This window comes from Rhopilema esculentum, chromosome 9 (genome assembly GCF_057945365.1).
Source record: "Rhopilema esculentum isolate cy_ngs chromosome 9, ASM5794536v1, whole genome shotgun sequence".
Taxonomy (NCBI): domain Eukaryota; kingdom Metazoa; phylum Cnidaria; class Scyphozoa; order Rhizostomeae; family Rhizostomatidae; genus Rhopilema; species Rhopilema esculentum.
The window spans coordinates 674,578-696,553 of record NC_142823.1 but is presented as its reverse complement, the minus strand read 5'-3'; the positions used below and the strand labels follow the sequence as shown (position 1 = coordinate 696,553).

The following is a 21,976-nucleotide window of genomic DNA, read 5'->3' as shown; positions in this document are numbered from 1 at the left end:
GATGTTTCTAACTTGACCAAAAAGGAACGTTGGTATAGCAACAGTGTGGTTCTGCTGCTCAGAATAGCACGTTGAATGAGGAAGATAGGGATAAAAATATAAAATTTTTATACCTGGCGACAGGGGTACGACATTGACATGTCGCGGCGGTGAATTTAAGATGTAATCTAGGTCATATGAAACCAATTTGAAAGGAAATTTATCAGCTGAAAACAGGATTTTAGCAAATTACTATACAGAACATTTTTCAGCCATGACGAAAAACAGTGGAAGATTTTAACATTCTATTTGAGGCATATCGATTTCTTTATGATAGGTAAGCTTCTATTGATCAACTTCGACACATTGGCCTAGTTTATCAATATGTGGATGATTCAAATTTTGAACTTTCGTTTGTCGATAAAGTTTTAAATTGTTATGTTGCGGTTGAGACAGGAACAGGGTTCATGAAAATGGTCATTTGGCGGCCGACAAGAGGAGAAAGTTCTTGAAAAACAAAATCTCAAATAGCCCACCCGTGTCATGGCTTTTTCATCATGCCGTCCTATCTGAGGAAAGTTTTCAAATGCTTATTAGACAACGGAAAGTTGAAACATTTTCTGGTCTCTGCAAAGTTTTGGTTAACTATCTTAGGTTTCTGAACATTCCATACTATGTATACCCCCCTCACCCCTCCACCCGAAACAATGTTGTTATATTCAAAGTTAAGAAGTTCGGGGTGGTCCAACGAAATCATTTTAGATAACTGCGAAATTAAATTCGACAACCAACATTTTCTTTTGATGAGGGAGTGCTTTGTCAGTCGTACAACATTTAAGCAACAGGGCGTTCCAAGTTTGGTAGTAAATCTTTATTCCTTATTTCATCTGAATCATGACAAAGACCTTTCCAGGACAAATTTGTGAATCATGACAAATTTGTCCCAGCATGGCTTCACAGCCAGGGTGTGTCAAAATGGTCACTGAAGATGTACCAAAAATAACACTTATTTCATTCCAACAATTAAGATTTCATAATGGATTTAGACAACTATTCTATTAACAACTTTCAAAATGGAAATAAAGTTCTAAAAATAAATATCCGAGGTATTAATTCTAAATCAGTTTTATTTTACACTTAGTTGGTTTTTCCACTATCTTGATTTCGATTCAAGCCTCTGCGAAGGCTTAGTTTAAGGGGAAGACGTAAGGAATTCCTTAAGAGTGTGTCATTAAGGTGGCAAAAGAAAATGATAATTCCCTAAGGAAAATGAAGTCATTAAGGTGGCAAAAGAAAATGATAAGGGCTGTCACTAGAACCTAACCGAAAAGACCACAAAGGTAGTGCTGGAATAGAATGTGTTGCATTCATTTGCGAGCCCTATAACAACTGTTAATAAATTACAATAGATTCGAAAAAGAAAATATTACTCATCATTTTTATACAAATGTGGCATTAAAATGTCATCCTTCTCGACAATATATGCAAAGATGAGCCTTCCTTGAATCACAAGGAATTATTCAAAGCCATGATTCTGCAGAAGTATCTCAATTTTCTGCGTTTTGTAATTCATTGTATGTAGAGTATTTCCAACATAGTTCGCATCTCCGATCTAGAAGTATTTCAGATTCTTTTCCAAAATTACGGAAAGCCATAGGCTGCCTCCACAGCAACCCAATATAACCCTGAAATTTTTTGGAAATGGATAGCAATTTCATAGAAACAAAACGTCGACAGCGTTTTCAACTACATGCAGCTTTTTGTCATATGAAAGGACCTCGGCAGTGATCTCGTTTTTAGCGTATCTGTTGGAGCAGAGGCCGAGTTTGAAAACGAGTTAAGCTCCCTCGCACGGCTTGCCGTTGTGTCACCGTCTCCAAACTCACTGATACAGCAGGGCAGCAATTTCTTGAAGCATTTCCTGAACTGCGGGCTCATGAGCGCGTAAATCAAGCCATTGACAGCAGTGCTACTAAGAATCAGCAGCTGGGTACCCTTCCAAATGTAAACATGCACAGGGAGTCCATAGTACAACAGCATTCGTATAATGATAAAGGGTGTCCATAATATAAAGAATGTAACCGTGACTGTGATTAGGATCTTGATAACCTTTCTTCGTCCACGCAAATTTTTGTACTTGCTCGTCGTTTTTCGCCTTGAAAGAGCGCGCCTTAGTTTGCTTATCCCATGCTCCTGTTCGTCACTACTTTTCTTCTTCTCTCTCTCCTCCCCAGTTCTATGAAGTTCGCAGCCGTTTTTGCTCACCTCACTGTCACTTATTTGGTGAACAATGGGCTGACTTCCAGGAGTCTTATGCTTGGTGATGATTTTTGAAATTTTGTGATGCGCCCAAATCATTATGCTTAGAGGGACTAAATAAACTGCAATCGAATGGATTGTGTAGAAAACACGACGGTCAGAATGTGACCACTGGAGGTTCTCGCAAATAGGCACGTCTAGTTTCATTCGAATCCTATAGGCATACAGGAGCACCGAACAGAAACCGACCGAAGTTAGCCATATGATGGATATGACGATGAAAGTCTGTTTTCTGGAACGAGATTTGAGATGAGGTCTGCAAATGGCGAGGTATCTCTCGCACGAAACAGCAACCAGTGTTAGGATAGAGCAGGTGTAGAAAACCTCAATTAGGTAGCTCTGGATCTTGCAGCTTGCTTCACCAGCAAACCATCCGTTCAACATATACGCCACGGTGTCGAAAATGGAAACGATGGCAAACAGGAAGTCTGAGCAGGCCAGGTTGGCAAGGAATAAGTTCACAACGGTACGCATGAACTGGAATTTGTAGACCGCCAAAATGACGAGCAAGTTCCCGATGATCGCTGCTGAAACGACGACAGTGTAAAATATCAGGAAAAACACAGTGACCACTAATGACTGCTCCTCCACAGCCGCAACGGTGCTGTTGTTACTTGCTAATGAATCGTTGAATTCCATGATTGCTTTGCTGTGGAACGAAGAGCTCTGTTTTATCAAGTCTTAAGGTTTATCAAGTTCCTTTAACGGTTCTTGATGTAGCTTCGCTCAATGCAGTCGTGTCCAGCCTGGGTGCACTATGAATAGATAATCAAACGATGTCAAGATTCTAAAGAAACAAATAAGAAAAATTTATAACATGCACATAAGAAACCAGTACGAACTTCTGCAGTCCAGTCATCATTTTGCAGAAAGCATGAATCTGTCTTACCAACGCACGTAAATTTTGTGAATTTTTTTGCTAAATCAATGCCTCAAGGTTGTGCGAATTTGTTGACTTGGCTTTACTATCCTCCTTTCTTCACCATGCAAAATGTGCTTCGTTTTATGGCTTCCATCAAGCATTAAATGCACAGAACTTCTAAGGCTATTCGGCGGCGACTTGAAAATACAATAAATAATTATGACTTCTTACTATAATTTCGAATTTGAGAATTTTGTCAGCTGTAGCAGCAACCATTTCGTAAAAGTATTGTAAGAATCAAGTGTTGTAAGAAACATTGACACAATATTGGTTAAACGCGGTCAATTGAAATAGGTTTTAATACAATCACATTGAAAAATTCATTTAAAATCAGCAATGACACTGACTTTGCTTTTAAGAAGCCGATTCATAACGACCTTTTCAAAGTAGCACACCAATATCCTTTATAGTAACTAGAATATATAAAATATTGCAGACACTTTTTGGACAAAAGTGCTTGATTGTTTGAGTTCAGTTGTATGAACAGCAAAATATTAACGAATAAGAGCTTTTCAATGTAAGTGCTAAGATCTTACTATCCAAAATGAAAGTTCTGATCGCATGTTGTAAATAAGATTTCGAGATTTTTACATCCCAATGTTGCTGGAATAACAAGCACTGTATGAATCGTCTGGAGGTATAAAAAACCTCCAGCTACGGGGGCAAGGCGGCAAGGTTCCAAGAAAGAGGACAAAACAATAGTAAAATAAAGGAAATTGCTAAATTTGGCGAGGAGAAGGGGGGCCACCGCCCCTGCTGCCCCCGGTGCAGGTGTCCCTGAGTGGAGAATTGTCCATCTTAAAACAACCACCATCAGCTGCAGCCCTACTAATTACGGTGTTTTTAAAACATTGATTCTTACCAGGTAACGGAAATTGGAGTGGCGAGGGCGGGCTGTGTCAACACCAAATCTCCCTTTGCAAAGAGGCAAAGTTTATTCGACAGAGCTGAATGGTGAAGAGATCTCAGACTTTGTGTTACGTGGGCCACAAAAGCTCCCAATAACAAGATATAGAATTACTTAATTAATCCGACAAAAGCTTTCCAACTTTGGAAGTTTACTGTCAATACAGAGCGTAACTTATCGTTGTGATTTGTTCTTATGTCTGAAATGGAATATCTTTAATAACTAAAAAACAACCAAAAAGTGAACATACCTTTATTTCATTTCAATCTTAATGATGACTGTTGTTCTCAAAGCAATGAATGGCTCTCCCAACTTTCCATGCTGTTATACCAATCATGTACCTGAGAACCATCAATCGGAATGGATTCGATGCACGAGAAAGTTCAGGGTTGACTCCCAAACAACGCTACGAATACTCAAACATACAAATCCTCGGTTATCGACACGTTTCTTTGTTTAGTTGGCAAGTGTATAGATGCGAATAACTTAGAGATGCCCGTATCTCTGTGAATTAACTATCGACCTGCTTGCATCTACAGCCCACGTGCGTTTCGTTCCACGCACCGTTGTTATGTCCTGTTCTTGTTTAGAAGTTGCAGTGATGGAAAACAAGTTGACAGGATATTGCAGTAATGCTTGCGGTTGCCCGGTTATTGAACAGCCTTGTTGCACTTCTTATTTTCGTGGTGTAGGTAATTTGCCAATCTAAAAGATATTTAAACAATATATTATTGCAAAGTAAAAAACTCTACAGTTACAAAAACAGTTCACGCCCTGTTTCTATATCAGGCCGTTATGCATTCATTGCGTCATATATTACGACTGTCTCTGTAATAAAGGAGATTACAGACTAAAACGAATGAAATGTATAACATAAGAGGCGGGGGTTCGCCAATTCATGCATGATAAATTCACGTGATTCAAATCCCAGTGACCCGAGGGATCTAAAATATGGTTATGAGGCGTAGCCGGAATCCAGTAAGAGGTTTCTTTCACGTGCATTTTGTCTCTTATTATTTGCTTTGATAATTTTCCATAGATATTTCATTGCTACGTTTGTGATGATTTGAGATATACTGATTCATATTTCCATTGTCTTTCAGCCCCTGTAAATAAAACTTAGAATGGAGCAACCGCAGCATGCAAAATAAGATGAAAAGAAAATGAAAAAGGTTAGATTAAAGAAGTGTTATGATCTAATTACTTCTTGCTACAAAACCTATACACAGTTAGCTATCTTTATCACATCCCGCAGGGCCTGGCAATTGAATAACATTAGATGAGCCCGCACGGGTTGGTTTCAGAATCTTGCACTTAGCAATGTGTTAACCATCTTTCAAAATGTTTTTATCACATAAAAAGAGTTGTATACTCGAGAGCTTTACCCCATTATAAATAGTTACCAAAAATAGAGATGTTTTAATTTCCTCCTAGCGAAACTACAGCATCCAGACTTCTTTAAAGCAGATATAAAATTTGTTAACATGAAATTACACAAGGGTGTCATAAATGAAGTCTTTTTAAACAGTTATGTAATACAGAAAATACAAAATTATTAAGTGTAAAAATTAAATAATCGGGGCAAAGCTGCATGCTAGTGAGAGGATGGGATCTTGTGTTGCCTTGATTGTCGAATAGACCAAGAAGGATTGTAATTAGCCCATCGTACCTTTAAGAAGGAGAAAAAAGTAAAAAAGACCTGCGGCGAGATTTCTTGTGAGTCAGCTTGTGTGAGTCAGTTAGGTTACTTCGCACTGGGTACTGTTTTTAGTGCACTTACAAAGAATTGCTTTGATCAGAAAAAAGAGTCCTAAGTCCAAGGCAAATAAGGAAATACTAGTTTTTGGTATATTAAATATTAAGCCCGTAGATCTGGGCTAAGGTTACAATGAACCGGATTCCTGTTAAACCGGATACATAATGATTATACTGGTGTAATTTACTGGTTTTCAGTCGAAATACGATTCTACTACAGCTCCTATGATGCATTCCGCAACAGTGCATGCTATTTGAAAGGACGGTTACGTTGCGATTCAAAATATAGGGATGTGATGAAGAAACATGGTCGCAGGGACAATTAGCTATACTAACTGAGGTTATTTAAGCGTTCGTTTATATTTAATAAACATTTACATATACCATTTATTAAAAATTGACGTCTTACGTGTGGGAAATGCAAAATCAGTATTGGAAAGTAGACAAGTGACCCCCCTAATAGAAATGGACAGCGCAAAACAATGGAAAGTAGACAAGTGACCCCCCTAATAGAAATGGACAGCGCAAAACAATGGAAAGTAGACAAGCGACCCCCCTAATAGAAATGGACAGCGCAAAACAATGGAAAGTAGACAAGTGACCCCCCTAATAGAAATGGACAGCGCAAAACAATGGAAAGTAGACAAGCGACCCCCCTAATAGAAATGGACAGCGCAAAACAATGGAAAGTAGACAAGTGACCCCCCTAATAGAAATGGACAGCGCAAAACAATGGAAAGTAGACAAGCGACCCCCCTAATAGAAATGGACAGCGCAAAACAATGGACAGTAGACAAGCGACCCCCCTAATAGAAATAGACAGCGCAAAACAAGGGTGTTTTCATTGGTTGATTGCAAATGTACAGATAAACCTTCTTACGTCATAACTCAGAAATCTCTTATTGTTTGTAGAGAACAGTGTCAAGTCATGAACTGCTTGCAAGTAACAATAACATCCCAGCCAGTGGTTACAATATTCATCACACTTATCGAACGCAATAACATGCTTATTACACTTTTCTATAAGACTTAGGCCTTGTGGCTTACTTCGCAAATGGGCCTATACAAATTGGATTCTGTGCTTCTGGGCCGATAAGTAATACGATTTGCGGCCGTAAAGAACTACGCTTGGCAGCGCAAATGGTAATTTCAATGGAAATATTGAAGCGAAGGAGAAAATAATGGAAAGACTTTGATATAACCCTCTACCGTTTGTAATCTGCTAGCAAACAAAGGAACAAGCAAAAACAAAAACTACAGAGAAGTCACTCCGGTACTGCAGAAGGAGCTCTGGGGCGGTGCCCGCCACTAGGCTGTGGGGGTAAACATGAAATTCTAGGCCACGCCCTTCTCACTATGAGAAAACTTACCATTAGCAACAGAGAAAGCTAATCTCGCCAATAGGAAACGCCTATGACTTACTTTTACTGTTTCAATTAGACTGACGATTAGACTGTTTCGTAGAATCGCAATACAAAGAATACGTTGCCAAAATATTACCTCTCCCTCAAAATTTTCTCATATAGTTTAGTCATTGAAATAAGACGAAATACAAAATCGATCCTTTTGAGAACTGTAGAAAGGGGAGGGATGAGCCCCAACCACCGAGCCCCTCCCATCCCAGTTTCCGGATGCGCCGGTCACTGAGCGTCCTGACCAGAAACCCTGAAGTATTTTCTCATCTATTCTTTATCGTTATTTCTTTGTAAGTTCTGATCACGTGAACTTTACAGTAGCGATAAAGTTCTTGATATGGATAGAAAAGAAGCTGCATAGGTGCAAAGACGATTAAATCAAGAAATGGAAGAAGGCAAAATGAGCAGAGAACGATATGAGCATAGGTTGTACTTCACCCTCAACCACACAGGTTGTTTATCCACCAAAACAAAAGGCATAATTATAACAAAGAATCGTTCCAGACGTACAATTACCTAAAGCGTTTTTATCAAATACACTGAAATAATCATATGGGAATTTCGCCACGAGGTGAATTTAATAAATATGGTATTTTAACTTACCGCAGCCCGGTGGAGCAAAACACCTGAAGTTCGAACAAATAGGTGTAGGATAACATGCAACCAGAAAAGTTCATCTCTCAACCATAAAAACAGAGGACAACCTTCTCGAGAGTATTAAATTATTCTACGAGAAAGGGACGTCGTCATATGATATTTTCTTATCATTTTTTGTAAACAGGAAATTTTGCATTACCATCTGGCAACCAGCCTAACCAGAGATTTTTCAAAGTTTAAACTTTAAAAGTAAAAGGCGAAGGCCACTGATCATTTTCAGTCTCGGGAACATTCTGGCAAATGAACGGTAGACACACCTCCGGAAGCATGGAAAATGGCAGGTTAGAAATATTTCGACTTTCGAATTTTTCAGATCGGATGATACCATCTGAAACGAGGGGCAAATCCCTCTAAGAAAATCTCGTACACTTTTTGCGAAAATCCTATTGTTTTATCTGAAAATCCCCAGAAATCCTTTTGTTTAGGCAAAATCTCGTATGCTGTTTGCAAGAGTGAATCGCCCCTCGACCTGAAAAAGCTTGCAAAACTGAGCAAAAGTTAGCAAATCATGGAATTAAAAAAATAATCCATCACATAACTAGCAGACTGAATCAACGAGGAACTTATGAATTGATAAACACAAAGCTTTAGCAATGTTCTTAGCGACTGCCCATGAAGAGGCCGCATGAAACGTAGCGGCGAAGAATGTCCCACGACACGTGAGATACACACAGCAATAGCAATAAAACAGTCTAGAAAATATAAGCTTTATAAAACAGGAAAGAAGAACTCACGGAAATCTCGCTTTTCTACTAAAACAGAAGGCCTTTCGCGCCGTCACTCGTTCTGCCACCGGCAGCTAATACCACAGTTTAAAAGCAGACTCACCAAACACAACATCGATCTTCCTTCCACATGCACAGGTAGTCGACCTAGCACCAGAACTGATTGCTCAACAAAACTTTAGAGTGACTGTATAAAACTACAAATGTTAAACAAAAATAAGAAACGACCAGCCAATGATTAAATTCATTAATTAAGATACATTGTCTAGGATTATCTTTTATCTGTTGCGGTAAAACAGACTAAAAATAGACAGAGCTTTTCAGGGCCCTTAGCGTGTGCCGAGCAGCAAATAGCACAAATATGTGGGTAACAAGAGATACCTTATCTACTTTATCTCAAGGCATTAATACGTCGTATTTTGAGCGCGATCAAAATAAGCGGCTTGAACATCAGTGTCATCCACTTCTCAGTCCAATTCCTAACCAGAGCCCCTGAGGTCATTTAGAGCGCGGATGGGACAACAATAATTTTTAAAAGGGCGTTCCCAGGGGTTCCGGCCTGACTTTGGAGTTAGAAAGAGGGTGGTCTTCGCAATTAAAAAGAGGCCCTGTAAACCAGCTGGTCTAATATTGGGACCAGAAAAAGTCTCCCGACGTGTTCTTTTAAGAATACCAACAATCTCTTCTTATAATTAAGATTCGAGATTCAAAAAAACAAATAGTTGGTTCACAGTTGTGATGATTTCAACACAAACCAAGAAATGAAACAGACAGTAAACAGGAATGAGCCTGTCTGGAAAATCAGGTCAACAAACCACTTGAGAAGACGGTCTCTGTATCTGAGAAAACCTTCACAAAAACACCAGGGCTTGTTTGGAACTTGGTAACTATTTGGTTTGGCCGGAAGTGTTTACAGCCTCGTTTATGGTGATTGTAAGATGGGCTAAATATTTTGATCTAGATGAATTGGAAGTCAAAATAAAAGTGTCGTCTATCATTAAACGTTGTGAATATACTAAAAATGCCAAAACAATGCCTGTAGACAAATTTCTGGTGTCTAGTCAGACCTGGCAATAGCTGAATATAGAAATTACCATCGAAAAATAAATGGTTGAAATTACACGGAAAATGTTAATAAAAATGTTTAAAATTATGTCAATTGTATCCAACTACATCAAAATTATCAGTTATCAACTTCTAAGAAAAATTTTGGTTATCAACTTCTAAGCAAAGCAAAACATTTCCAAACATATAATAAATACTTGATATCATGTAATATTTTCACCTATTATTCTTTCAGATCACGTCACCAAAATACGATATCACGACATAATTTTCTCACTCTCGCTTTAGATGCAAATGAAACATACCAAATTATTTCAAATGATTGCCTTAAAATGCAATGTCATCTCAGCTTCACAGTAACTTCAACATCGGAACTCTTCTTGACAATCTTAGCCAGACGCATTAGATACCAGTCAGATTCGAAGTAACGAGGAAAGTAGGTCTAAAATAACCAAACCGTGTAATTAACATTGGGACTGGTGTCAAGTTATACGACGTCACAGACTGAATCACTTGGTAACGGGCTATGCTCGAAACGTCGTTACTCATTTCATCGTTTTTTATTCCTGGTACAATTCGCGTACATTCATCGTTATTATATCATTCAATGTATCTAACGAAATCCAGTATATTTATTGGATCACTTGACATCAATAACCTACGCAAGGCGTGCAAATCTGCATACGATTGAATGGATGAGACGTGAAATATGAATAGCCCTTTGACTCAAAGACCAGCCAGACGTTGAACTGAAAAGCACATGCGAAGAGACTCAAATTTCAAAAACCGGCAAGTACGTGAGCGGAATGTCTAACGGAAAAACCAATTTCGTTGTGGCTGTCGCCGTCATGCTGTCGCCTTGGACACCGATATCATGTTTGTCCCAAAAAGAACAGGGATATCGAAAAAGTCGCCGTTGTTGGCAAGCACCTTTGATATCAATGATATGAAAAAGCACGTTGGGCCTTAATCAGATTTTATAGTTAACCATCATAGGACTTTCTCAAGCTTAAAGTGGATTAGAAAATGACCGACCTTTTCGCCAGGAAGTTTCAGATTTAGATCCTCGCCCTCGCAGTACAGATTGGTACAAATACCTGGCTTTTGGGAAACAATATACGCTAGCAGGCTTTAAGATCTTTAAGTCATGTAATATCTGGTGAAATCTGTTCATCCATCCATCATCAAAAAAAACTTCTGCGGGCGAAAAGAGCGAAAAGAGAATATCGTTTCAACTCAAGGGCGAATTGAGAGGCACGAGAAGGAGGGAGAAACTTCAAAGAATCAGACATAGGAAAAGTAGAAGAATGTAGCGTCGAGATAAACTTAAACAGGCAAGATTTTGCAACGTTCAGCCATGAATAAGGCTAAGCAGGACATGTCATAGCAAAGATCTCCCCAAGCAAGCATTATAACGCGCAAAAAAGGTCAATCTAGGATAAGCAAAACTACAAAGAATTTCAAGTGTCAAGTAATTTCGCTCCTGGCACAAGTGGGCATTTAATATATGTAGGCGAACAAAACAGTACTGGTGGTGCCAAACTTTTAGCGTCTACAATTCTTAGCCCAAATTTGTTCATCGGACAAAATCATTTCTTTGAAATGAAAGCCGCCATACTTGAAACAATTGCAGCGGAATTAGGATCGATTTCTGTCCACGTTAAAACATAAAATGAACCATCTATGCGGTGGGCAAAATACGACTAATTTCAATTCCACTGAACTCACCCGAGAACCCAACTGGAGAACGTATTATTGAATCTAGCTTTGATGCAGTTACCCTTTGTATAGTAACTCCAAACCTTTCAAAGTTCGTTTCTACCGAGCATTAAAAATGTTTTAAATTGCCAGAGAAGATAATCTATTGAATAATTACGTTTCAATGAGACTTACCCAACAGTTTCCCAACAGCCAATAATTATACACTCTCCCATTCAGCAAGACGTAGTCCAAACATCAAATAGAATAATCATAGGTTGCGAATATCAACAAGACAATCCAGCATCCAGCCAGCAATATCGACAAAAGAAACTGAGACGTTACAGTGGATATCCTGTGAGAGCAAGAACACTTCCAAAGCTCATTAGAAGCAACAAGAAATGGCCGCTCCCCTTCTCCCAGCACGTCTATTTGCAACCTGGATCTCAAGGATGCTGCTCCTGCAAGTTCGCAAATCCAATCTTTGTGGAAATGTTTTCTCAGCTGTTAAAATATTGCCAAGTTCGACGCATTAATGCTGAGTGTTTCTAGAATGCAGAAGTAAAATGATTTATTAAACAAAGTAAGCGACAATTATGATGTAATTGGATGTGATTAAGCGAGATCTTGGTTGGGAGGAACCTTTTTAATTAAACACAAAATCTCGTTGAATTAGTCAAAACATTCGATTTGGATAAACTTATCTTGTTTTGATATTGTTATTCTTCGTGGTTCTGGCATTTTGGTACTCAGTATGATGAATGGAAAAGCTTCATAAAATATTAATTTTTGATTAATGTAAATCGCTTCAGCGTTTTTTCCAACAATTGTGTATAGCTTACTACTATAAGCACTTAAGAAATTCAATCAATTAGACCGCTTGAACCTTCTTTAACTCTGGAGATAATAATTTTCTTACATGATTATTCTTGTAAATTCCAACTTTCGAAATTTATAACTTTTGATAATTCGAAAAACAATTGACTGGGTATGTGCCTAAGGAAAGTTTAGATGAACCTGAACTGCCCGAACTGTCCAATTCAAATATAAAATAAGGTGCATGGTCTTCGTCAAGATTCAATTATGAACCTCTACAAAATTTTGCACAGCGTCTTGAAAATAGGCAAAATAATCGAGCCTATTAATGTAGCCAAATTGATATTACATATTTACATATGTGATACCTTGCTCTAAAACTCGAACGAGGTTTCTACTTAAGTCTGGTGAGAACGATTCACTCTTGCAAAAAGCGTACGAGATTTTCCCTTAATTTAACAAAAGGATTTCTGGGGATTTTCAGATCAAACAATAGGATTTTTAGAAAAGGTGTAGTAGATTTTCGTTGAGTGATTTGCCCCTCGGGTCAGAACAGAATTGCCACCGTAAAACAATGTGCAAAATTTTACAACCTCGCTAAGGGCAGTCATGGCCATAATGCTTTATCAGGGGAGTAGTGAATAGCTCTTCTAGTAATTTCCAGGTGAAAGATTTATAGAAATATAACAAAAGTAAAATATTGTTTTCAAGGAGGGCAATTTGCTTTTTGTACAGATTAGGGTAGCAAAGAGCAGCTCTCCTCGAGCATTTGAGGGGAATCTGAAGGGAAGCAAGAGCTATGACTCTCATCAAATGGCTAGGCCAGTTGAAAGCCTTTTTTGTCGTGCATGTCTGTAATTAAGAGCGCATCGTAAAATAATGGCAAAGATGGCGCAAATTGTTGCATCATATTGCTAATTACAAAAATAAAAAATTGCAAGGATTTAGGTATTGAAACAGCTGCTCATCTAAATGATGCTTATACCGTCGGCGGTTTCAATGATATGGCAAGATTTTAGGTTTTGTGACATGTAATAAGACCAGGTTTGATTTGTCTTTAAACAAACGAGATGAATTATGGATTTCCTCATTTTAAAATACAGCTAAAAATCGCTGCGTTTGATCCTTGAATCGAAATTGAAGTCTCGTTTTTAATTATAATCTTTTTCAACATAATCTCTTTTTTAATTTATCAAATCCTAATCCTGGAGATATCTGAGCAGCGAAAAAGTTTGCCGATGATAGAAGGATTTAATGATGCACCAGTGAGCACTGGCCTCTTTTGGGATGCTTCTACATCATTACGAGGCTTTAGGGTTTTTCATTAATATTCTTATCTCCAAAACTCCTTACTTTTCTTTATATTCACAACAATGATTCACAGCAAGAGATTCTCCATGTAAACCTATTTGTAGAGAAAGAGACAGGAAGAGAAATTGGAAGAAGAAGAATGGGAGACTTGGATGGGGAGAGAGAAAAATCAAATTGCTGTTATTGGCGTTTGTCCTGTAATAGAGACACCAAAATGGCGATCATGAGCATGTAGAGACGGCAGTGCTGATTTCCACATTTTTGGCGAAAGAGTAGAAGGATTTAAATTAAGAATTTGATCAATAAATGAGCACTAATCTTGCATACGCCCTAATGAAGTATTGATCAGAAATAGTATCTTTGAAGTACGGCCATTGTTCATTAACAAAACGCGGTTTGCATGATATCGACACCAGACGACGGATTTCCTTCAAACTTAGCCAATTCTAGACCGTTAATATCTAAGAGGAAGGCCGTCGACATCACAGTAATGCGACATCAAAGATATGGAGCTTAAGGCTTCCCGTTCGTTCATCCTATCTTAAATTAAAAAACCTACAAAAGCAAGGCAGTCTCCAACATTGGGGATCAACAAGTGCATCAAGAGTGAACTAAATTTGGGTCACTTGTTTATGTCACATCTCTGGTACTTAGTTTCTAGGTCACTTGTAACGAAAGAAACGGAAGAAACGCGAGAGGTGTGACTGAGTAGAGTTTCAAGAAAAGAAATGTCAGAAGTAGTGATCGATAAAGCTCGTAAGAAAGACGTAATTGAAGTTAAACAGAAGTGGGATAAACAGAAATTTTAAGCAAAAGCATTCAAAAAAAGTATTAACCAATTAATTTTTTAATCTAAAATTGATTTCTTGGGTCTCTTCGTCAATCCTCGTTTATCTGGTGGATTTAGGGGGCAACTAGGGGCAGTTGCCTCACCCTCAACGAGTTGAAGCAAGTCTGGCGCCCCTTTTTGGAAATTATGCGCCCCTTTTGAAGAATGAGAATCAGATGAAAAAGGTTCTTGGACCGATAGGTTAATTTGCTTCAAGGATTACCTCAAAGTTATGTTGTTTATTCTGAAAAGGTATCTGAAATTGTTGTTCACAGCGTACTCTCGCAACTAATTTTTGAAAATTTTTCAGCGCCCCCAATACCAACTGCCCCTCCTTCAAATTTGCTCTGGATCCGCCCCTGTATATTGATGAATCGGGTGCATTTTTAACATGTGGCGTGTTAAGGTGTAACAATGGCGTATTATAAATATGCTCCATGGCAAACAAAATATTGTTAGGCCTAATGAATATGTTACGCTATCAAGGCCATTATTCCCAATGAAACTTGATAATTGAAGGTGAATAGCGATCACTTGGTGGTTACCATTAAAAAGACAATGACAAAAAACGCACACTGCCATCTATTAAAGACAGCAATGAAAATGCATTTCGTTGCCCATCTCCTTGCCAATTCGTTTGATGACTCAACCAATAAAGCATGCTTCCAATTATAATTCTTTTGTTGCGGACATGGAACTACTGGGCAACAGTGGTAGCGGCAATATTTGCTGCCCTGTATGTTTGTTTATTCCTGTATGTTGCTGGAAAATTTTCAGTACCCTTGTACGCGACTTGCTTAACTCTTTACAACATTTTGGTAAAGCATGTTTCTTAGTAACATTTTGGTAAAGCTTGTTGCTTACACGAAAAACAGGTTTTCTACATCAGGTTGAAAATCTACTTCATGCCATTGGTCCCTTATGTCTCTGGTCCTCAAAGGGACCTAAAAAGGGCCTGGATACTCTCCACCACCCCACCCTAATAGAAACTATTGCCTCTTCGGGAGTGGCAATTATCGACTCGCATTTATTTTGTCTCTAAAAATACTATTCTCCTATTCACCATGAAAGACGAGAAGATAAAAGTCGACCTCACGAGCTTTGATGATAGGATGGCCGCTGAAAAACAATGCAACGGTTTGACCATATCACACACTTCCGCGTGATGTGAGATACTGTAAACAATACACTTAAAAACCTTATTGTTTGATTAAAAGCAAATATTATCTTTTAATCAGCTCCATAATAAAAAGGAAATGGCGTGATGAACAGGCGATCTGAAAATGGCTTCTATTATTCGAAGGCATTGTAATATTTACTGAAATGAAAATTTGTAAATGAAAGGATTAAATGCGACGAGAATTTGTGCAATTCCCTCATAATACCTACGTGCTACTCGAAAATGTGTCAGTCCCTAATCACCAATTTCCTCTAAAATTCAATACAATATAGATACCGTGTGAAAAATATTCAATCTCTTGACAGCCATAATATGGCACCGATGTCAAGTGGATGCAGCGTAAATGGGCCTGTAGGCAAATGTTTGTGGGGCTGGGGGCACATTGCTGAGGCTTTGAATGTGGCTTGAATTGCAAGTCATAGGTTGGAGGCAATATGTTGCAGATTTGAAGTTCTCTCTCTGATTGAGTCTACTAAGTGAAAATAACTCTTATCAAATAAAAATATACAAAACAATCGATAAGATCTGAATTTCTTAACCATCTGTTATTTTGCATGCGGCCATTAAAGAAATATAGAATATTTGTGCAGCGGGGCACGTTTGTTAACAACGAGCAAAATGAAGTCAACTTAACAACGAGCAAAATGATCCTCGCGGTTTGCGGAAACCTTCAGCTTGACGAGACACTTAAAGTAGAATGTGTTAACAAAACAGTAAAACATAGAACATTCGTAGCTTAACTTCTGTCAAGGCGCATCTCGAAAGTTGGCACTTTCCAAGCAGTTTTTGTGTAGGAGCATTCCGACCTTGAACATGTATTTTTTGTTGACTACAACTTTCACAATATCGAAGTTCAAGTATAATATCATACGGAGGTAAAAGAACGACAAGCATCAAACCAAGAAAAAACGATTTATTTGACAAAATAAAAATACTTTTGCAGACTCTTACCTGGTTGTGGTGACAAAGAAATCTTGCCACACGCTCTCCGCCTAGGCTCTGCAAACCTTGATCCTTCTCTGCGATTGAATACTTTGTTTAGAAACGTCAGGACAATGGCACATAAGCGATCGTTTGTTGCAAAGAGCCACTAATCAGTCACGTCAACAAACGTATCCCGGCTAATCAGCAAACGATTTTCGGATTCAAAATAGCCACAAGTTTCGTCTATTATCTGCAAATGGTGTTGAGCTTCAAACCACTAGACCAAAGACGAGTCGAACTCCAACCGCCCCTTCTGTCACGCAGGAGTGCTTTATCTTTGAGAGGTGGGATTTCCTCGGCACATTGGTGACAACTAGCAAGTCAAGTACTTCAACCCGGACACGCAGGTCGTCAGGTAACAAAATCTGGACTGCTCCTGCTGTTACCGGGGTGGCGCACGGCTCCGGATGGAACGATTCATAAACTGGTTAGAAATAACTATTGACAGTGGCGGAAATTATGGGGATATTAGGGGTCTCGATCCAGAATCAATGATCTCGTCGGAAAATTTGGGCCTTCGTCGGATAATTGACAACCGTTTAACGCCTTGAAATTACTCCAAGAAATCGTTCTGCAAAGAGATTTAAGCTACACTCTTTTTTATAAGAACCAGTAAATTTAAGTTCAGGCTGACTGTTCTTAACTTTTTCGAAAATCTGAGGCTGGATTGTTCTTAATTTGTTCTTAATCTAATAGGGTGTAAGCAGTGTGAGTGCTAGCTTTTTCGCGAGTGAGACAATAAAGTGAGTGAGATGACGAAAAAGCACCCACACATTGCTAAAAATCCTCTATTTTGAGAAAAAACGTTGTTCAAAATTGCATTTTGCAGAAGCTCAGCCTCAGCTTGTTCTTAATTTGTTCTTAACTTTTGACCAATTTTGAGGCTCGTGTTCTTATAAAATTGTTCTTATAAAAGAAGAGTGTAATCTAAGGGGCGTGATTACCAAATTTTCTGCTCGCTTGGCTCGCAGGTGATCCGTTTTTCCCTTTTTACCCAAGGGTCCTGTATTCTCTCTGTGCCCTTTTGTAAAATTTGAACATAGCATAGCTGATAAAGTATTAGCCAGTACTAAATAATCAAACAAACAATATATGACAAAAATCAAAACTGCTTGTGAATTGTATGTTTAATTTCAATTCCGTAAAGATTAGCAGAAATTTCCATCGAATTCTTCCAAATAAAGATTATTTTCAAACGTATTTCCCACCGAAGAAAACAAGATAAAATGCAGAAAATTAACATTACAATTACAATCGTGTTATCGCGAACGACTTGTCAAAAGTGTAATCGGTCCACCTCTTGTATTATGAATTGTCTTAGATGAGATATCGATCTTGATATCAAAAATCACAAATGAATTGTTCTTCTTGCTACTTAATTATGGCGTGGTCAGCAACAATTTCTTAAGGGCCCCGCCAAAAAATCACCTATTTTCATCAAAATGTGCAGTTTCCTTAAAATTAGAAATTATCCAAGATGAAATCTTGTCAGAAAATCGCAAGCCCGCCCCCTCCCCCCAAATGGAAGCCTGAATTACCGCCACTGACTATTGATGCATTTTCCCAGCAGTAGAGAACTATGAAAATGAAAAAGTAGACAAATAAAATTATGAAATGGTTAATGAATGATAAAAAATCGCTGCAGCAACAATGGGAACAACAGTTACAACAATCAAATAAATCTGCTTTGCAGGAATGAAGACATTTTTTATACCACAAATCCTTGAATTGGACTCCTCGTATAAGCCCCCCCCCCCCCTCTTCGAACATGTCCCCACTCTGTAAGTGAAAATTTTAAAAGCCCCACACTCGAATACGCCACTACCCCGAAATACCAAATTTTGCATTTAAATGAGCCTGTTGGGACTACTATTACACTACCGAATATAATAGTTACTGTGTTGGGTGTTAAGAAGATACTAAGGAGGGTCTGGGCCCCAATAGAGCCCCAATAGGTGTTTAATGGAGAGAAAGATAAACCATTTAAGCACATTTCAGTATTGACAACACTGTTCAGCGGCAAAAAGGGTAAAATGGACAAAAAATTGTCAAAGAGACTGCCAAAGAAAATTCAAATATTTTTGGACTGGAATAACTTTTGTGCTTGATTTATGATTTAATATCTCGAAAAGTTTTATTAAGTAGAATTGCCAATAAAATGAACTTGAAAATCATGAACCCCTTTCAAGTTAATCCCCGTCTAGTAAATTCCTAAATTAAATTGATAAGCCCCAGGAGGTTCGAGGGTTAAGAATTTACAGTAGTGGGTAAATTTTCGCACAAATTTGATAATATTAGCCCAAGCTAGATTTTCCACCCTTCTCCCAACAAAGTAATCCTGCTTGTGTGTTGGCAGAAATATTGACAAAGTGATATTATTCGATTACGCCTCTTAGTCTAACATTGCGTGAGTCAACGAAATACTTCATAAAAGGTCAGTCTCAAAAATTCAAACTGCAAATACGCTAAAGAGAATAATGGTAACAATTAACTCACGTCCTCTAGCTTGCTTGCTTTAACGTTGATGACTTGTGGCTTTTTCGACTTACCTTCTCGAATAGACTTTAAATATCGACAGGGCAACAACGAGGACTTTCAAGCGACACACGCTTCGACCTCTAATCTTTGGGAAACGGCGTCTAAGGATCTCTTGGCAAGACGGCAACGCCTACAGTAAAAAGCCCCTATCTAAAACAGGCAAGCTCTTTTATACGCTTTCTAAAATACAATTAAATACAGAACATTATTAAAAGCTGGAATGGAACAATAGTTGAAATAGCATAAAAGTTAATAAAACGGTGTTCACGCTGATGCCCACGTGAACGACCACGTGATATCAAGCTCGACCTTCGTACCCTAACAATATTTCTCGTGGATTTATCTAAAGCCTTTGACAGCCTTCCCATAAATCTTTAAATGTAAAATTAGCTGCTTAAGGAGTTGGTATAACTTCACTCAAATTTTTACAGATTTATCACACAGACAAAACAAATGGTGAAAGTCTGTGGGTATTTCAGTTCATGTTGACCACTTTATCAAGGAGCGCCTCAGGGCTCAATACTTGGACCACTGCTCTTCAACGTCTTTATGAATGACATATTTCTCTTCATCCAGGAGGGCTCCCTATGTAACTTTGCAGATGATAATACGATCTCCATGTCTGCTATAAATGCTGATGAACCCCATAGATTTGTACAGCATATCACCAATAAATGCATTGACTGGTTTAATTCAAATCATATGACATCTAAATTTCAGTCACTGATTGTGGGTAATAATGACAATCACATTACATAGTTTTCTATAAATGATGGCTTCAAAATAAATTTAAGTAGCGAAGTAACTCTACTTGGAATTCAAATTGATGAACAACTAAAATTTGAATCGCATATTGATAAAGTCTGCAAAAAAGCTAACGCAATCAAAAGACTAGCTCGATTCATGGGTAGCAAAGAGAGAGTGGTGATTGTTAATTCATTTATTCTTTGTCACTTCAATCACTGCCCCGTCATCGGGTTATTCTGCAGTAATGCAAGCCAAAAGAAACTTGAGAAAGTATAAAAGAGGGCAGGGCCGTAAATCTGTCATGTCAACTGGGGGGGGGGGGGGGGTCAGCAGAGCGAATGAGTATAAAGTGTGCAGTGGGTCATGGCACCACCAAGCAATTTATAGAGTGTGTTAAGGAAACAGCTTGAGTGGCAAACGACTCAATAAACAAAAAAATATTTTTAGATTTAGTGAGGTTTTTCAGCCCTATAGAAGGTATTAACAGATATTTCTTAGCACGTTGACTTTTTTTTATTTGAGTTGATATCATTTTTCAGAGACAGCTTGAATAAACGAAACCTGAGAATCACGTTTAGTGATGTAGGAGGACCCACCATGGTTGGGGCCGACGTGAAAGGAAATTTTTGAAATCATACCTTCTAAATAGCTATAAAAGCATCTCCCAGACCAAGTTTAAAAAAATACTTTACCGTTTAGAATAGACAAATGGACGTTTCTCAGAACACTGATTATTGTTTCTGGGAGAAATTGGGAAAGGGAAGAGTCTAGTTACAGATGTTGGGGAAATGCTTAAACTCTATTGACAGACGTTGGGGAGTAAAAGAAAAGGTGTTTTCTATTAGAAAGCAAGCGTTTTTTTTTCTTAAAACCATATCGGATTCGATCAAAATAAGGATGTATCTAAGAACATATTCGGGCTCCAAATTAAAATGTTCTTAAAAAATCGAGTCTGGGCAAATTCATTGCATTCTAATAATAAAGAGCTTAGTCATTGCTTCTCTCTATATCAAATGCAAAAGTACTTCTTTGTTGACGTGGTACTTTTACGCAGATTAAAAATTCGCGTAAATTACGCAAATTAATTTTACTCCTTGCCCTCTTGTCTTCTGGCCTTGTTCCTTGTTCCTGTGCAGTTAAAATTAAGGAGCTATTATGGAGATCTTCGTACCTCAATTTGACTAATAGAGGTTCAGAAATTAGGAACTTTAGGACCTAGGTTTTGAGTTTGGATTTTTATAAAAAGGGGTGTATGAAAACATGTGTAATATGGGTTTGTCGAGATTTATGGCGACTTAAACGGTTCTTTTCTTACATGTTTTTTAAGATTTATTCAAGGGGAGACCGGTGGATATAATATTTGGGGCTAATTTCCCCTCCATGGGCAGAAGAGTAATTTCTCTCAGATTAAGCTTCATTTTTTTTCCTTTTTTTCTTTCTTTATTTAAAGTTGGTACAATCTCTAGCTATACATACAAGCTAATTAAAACCAACTAATTTAAATTACCAGCGCTAAATATAATATAAATCAAATATAACCGATGTTGCTAACATATTCCTTGCAAAGATTACAAGTACAACTAAACGATGTAAATTCTGAGATTTTTTTCTTGAATATTGATAAAGTAGGGGAGTACTTTATCTCATTTGGAATTGAGTTCCATATTTGGCTACATCTGTATGATACGGTATTAAATCCATATATTTTGTAATGTGGCTCGGCTGTTTCGAATTGGGAGTTTCTTAAATAATATGGGCATTCATTTATGGAAAATATTTCATCTATAAAAAGTGGATTCAATCCGTTAAATGTTTTGTAAATTTCTATCGCAAGATATTGTAAATTTTTCTTATGAGAAGTTATTGTTTTATTCTTTATTAAAAGTTGTTCAAAAGTTGATTCATAATCATCATCAAGTTCATTGTGCTCCAAACTTCTAGTCAAGGCCGAATCTACTACAATTCATATTCATTCCATTTGTCTGCTAGCGCTAGAAGCAGGGGCGCCTGCACAAGATTAAGGCAGGAAGGGCAGTGTTGGTGCTGAGGGCAAAAAGTGGAATTTTTTCACTATCATAATCAAGTACTTGTGAGGGCGGGTGGTACAAAATAACATATTTGCATGCATC

General features: G+C 38.0%; 1 protein-coding gene across 5 annotated transcripts; it reads right to left on the bottom strand.

The window, feature by feature from the left end:
* Positions 1 to 985: 985 nt before the first annotated feature.
* On the bottom strand, positions 986 to 16,879 carry LOC135688862 (orexin receptor type 2). 5 transcript variants are annotated; one of them, XM_065205902.2, is made up of 5 exons: positions 16,530 to 16,879; positions 11,638 to 11,990; positions 10,050 to 10,186; positions 4,378 to 4,832; positions 986 to 3,053 (listed from the first exon to the last, which is right to left on the bottom strand). In XM_065205902.2, the coding sequence occupies exon 5, from the start codon at positions 2,935 to 2,937 to the stop codon at positions 1,726 to 1,728; it is 1,212 nt and encodes a 403-aa protein (XP_065061974.2). In that variant the 5' UTR covers positions 2,938 to 3,053; positions 4,378 to 4,832; positions 10,050 to 10,186; positions 11,638 to 11,990; positions 16,530 to 16,879; the 3' UTR covers positions 986 to 1,725. The 5 variants fall into 5 exon arrangements, with proteins under 5 accessions (XP_065061974.2, XP_065061973.2, XP_065061977.2 ...); XM_065205901.2 differs by lacking the exon at positions 10,050 to 10,186; XM_065205905.2 differs by lacking the exons at positions 10,050 to 10,186; positions 11,638 to 11,990; positions 16,530 to 16,879 and adding an exon at positions 8,689 to 9,917.
* Between the last annotated feature and the right edge of the window lie 5,097 nt (positions 16,880 to 21,976).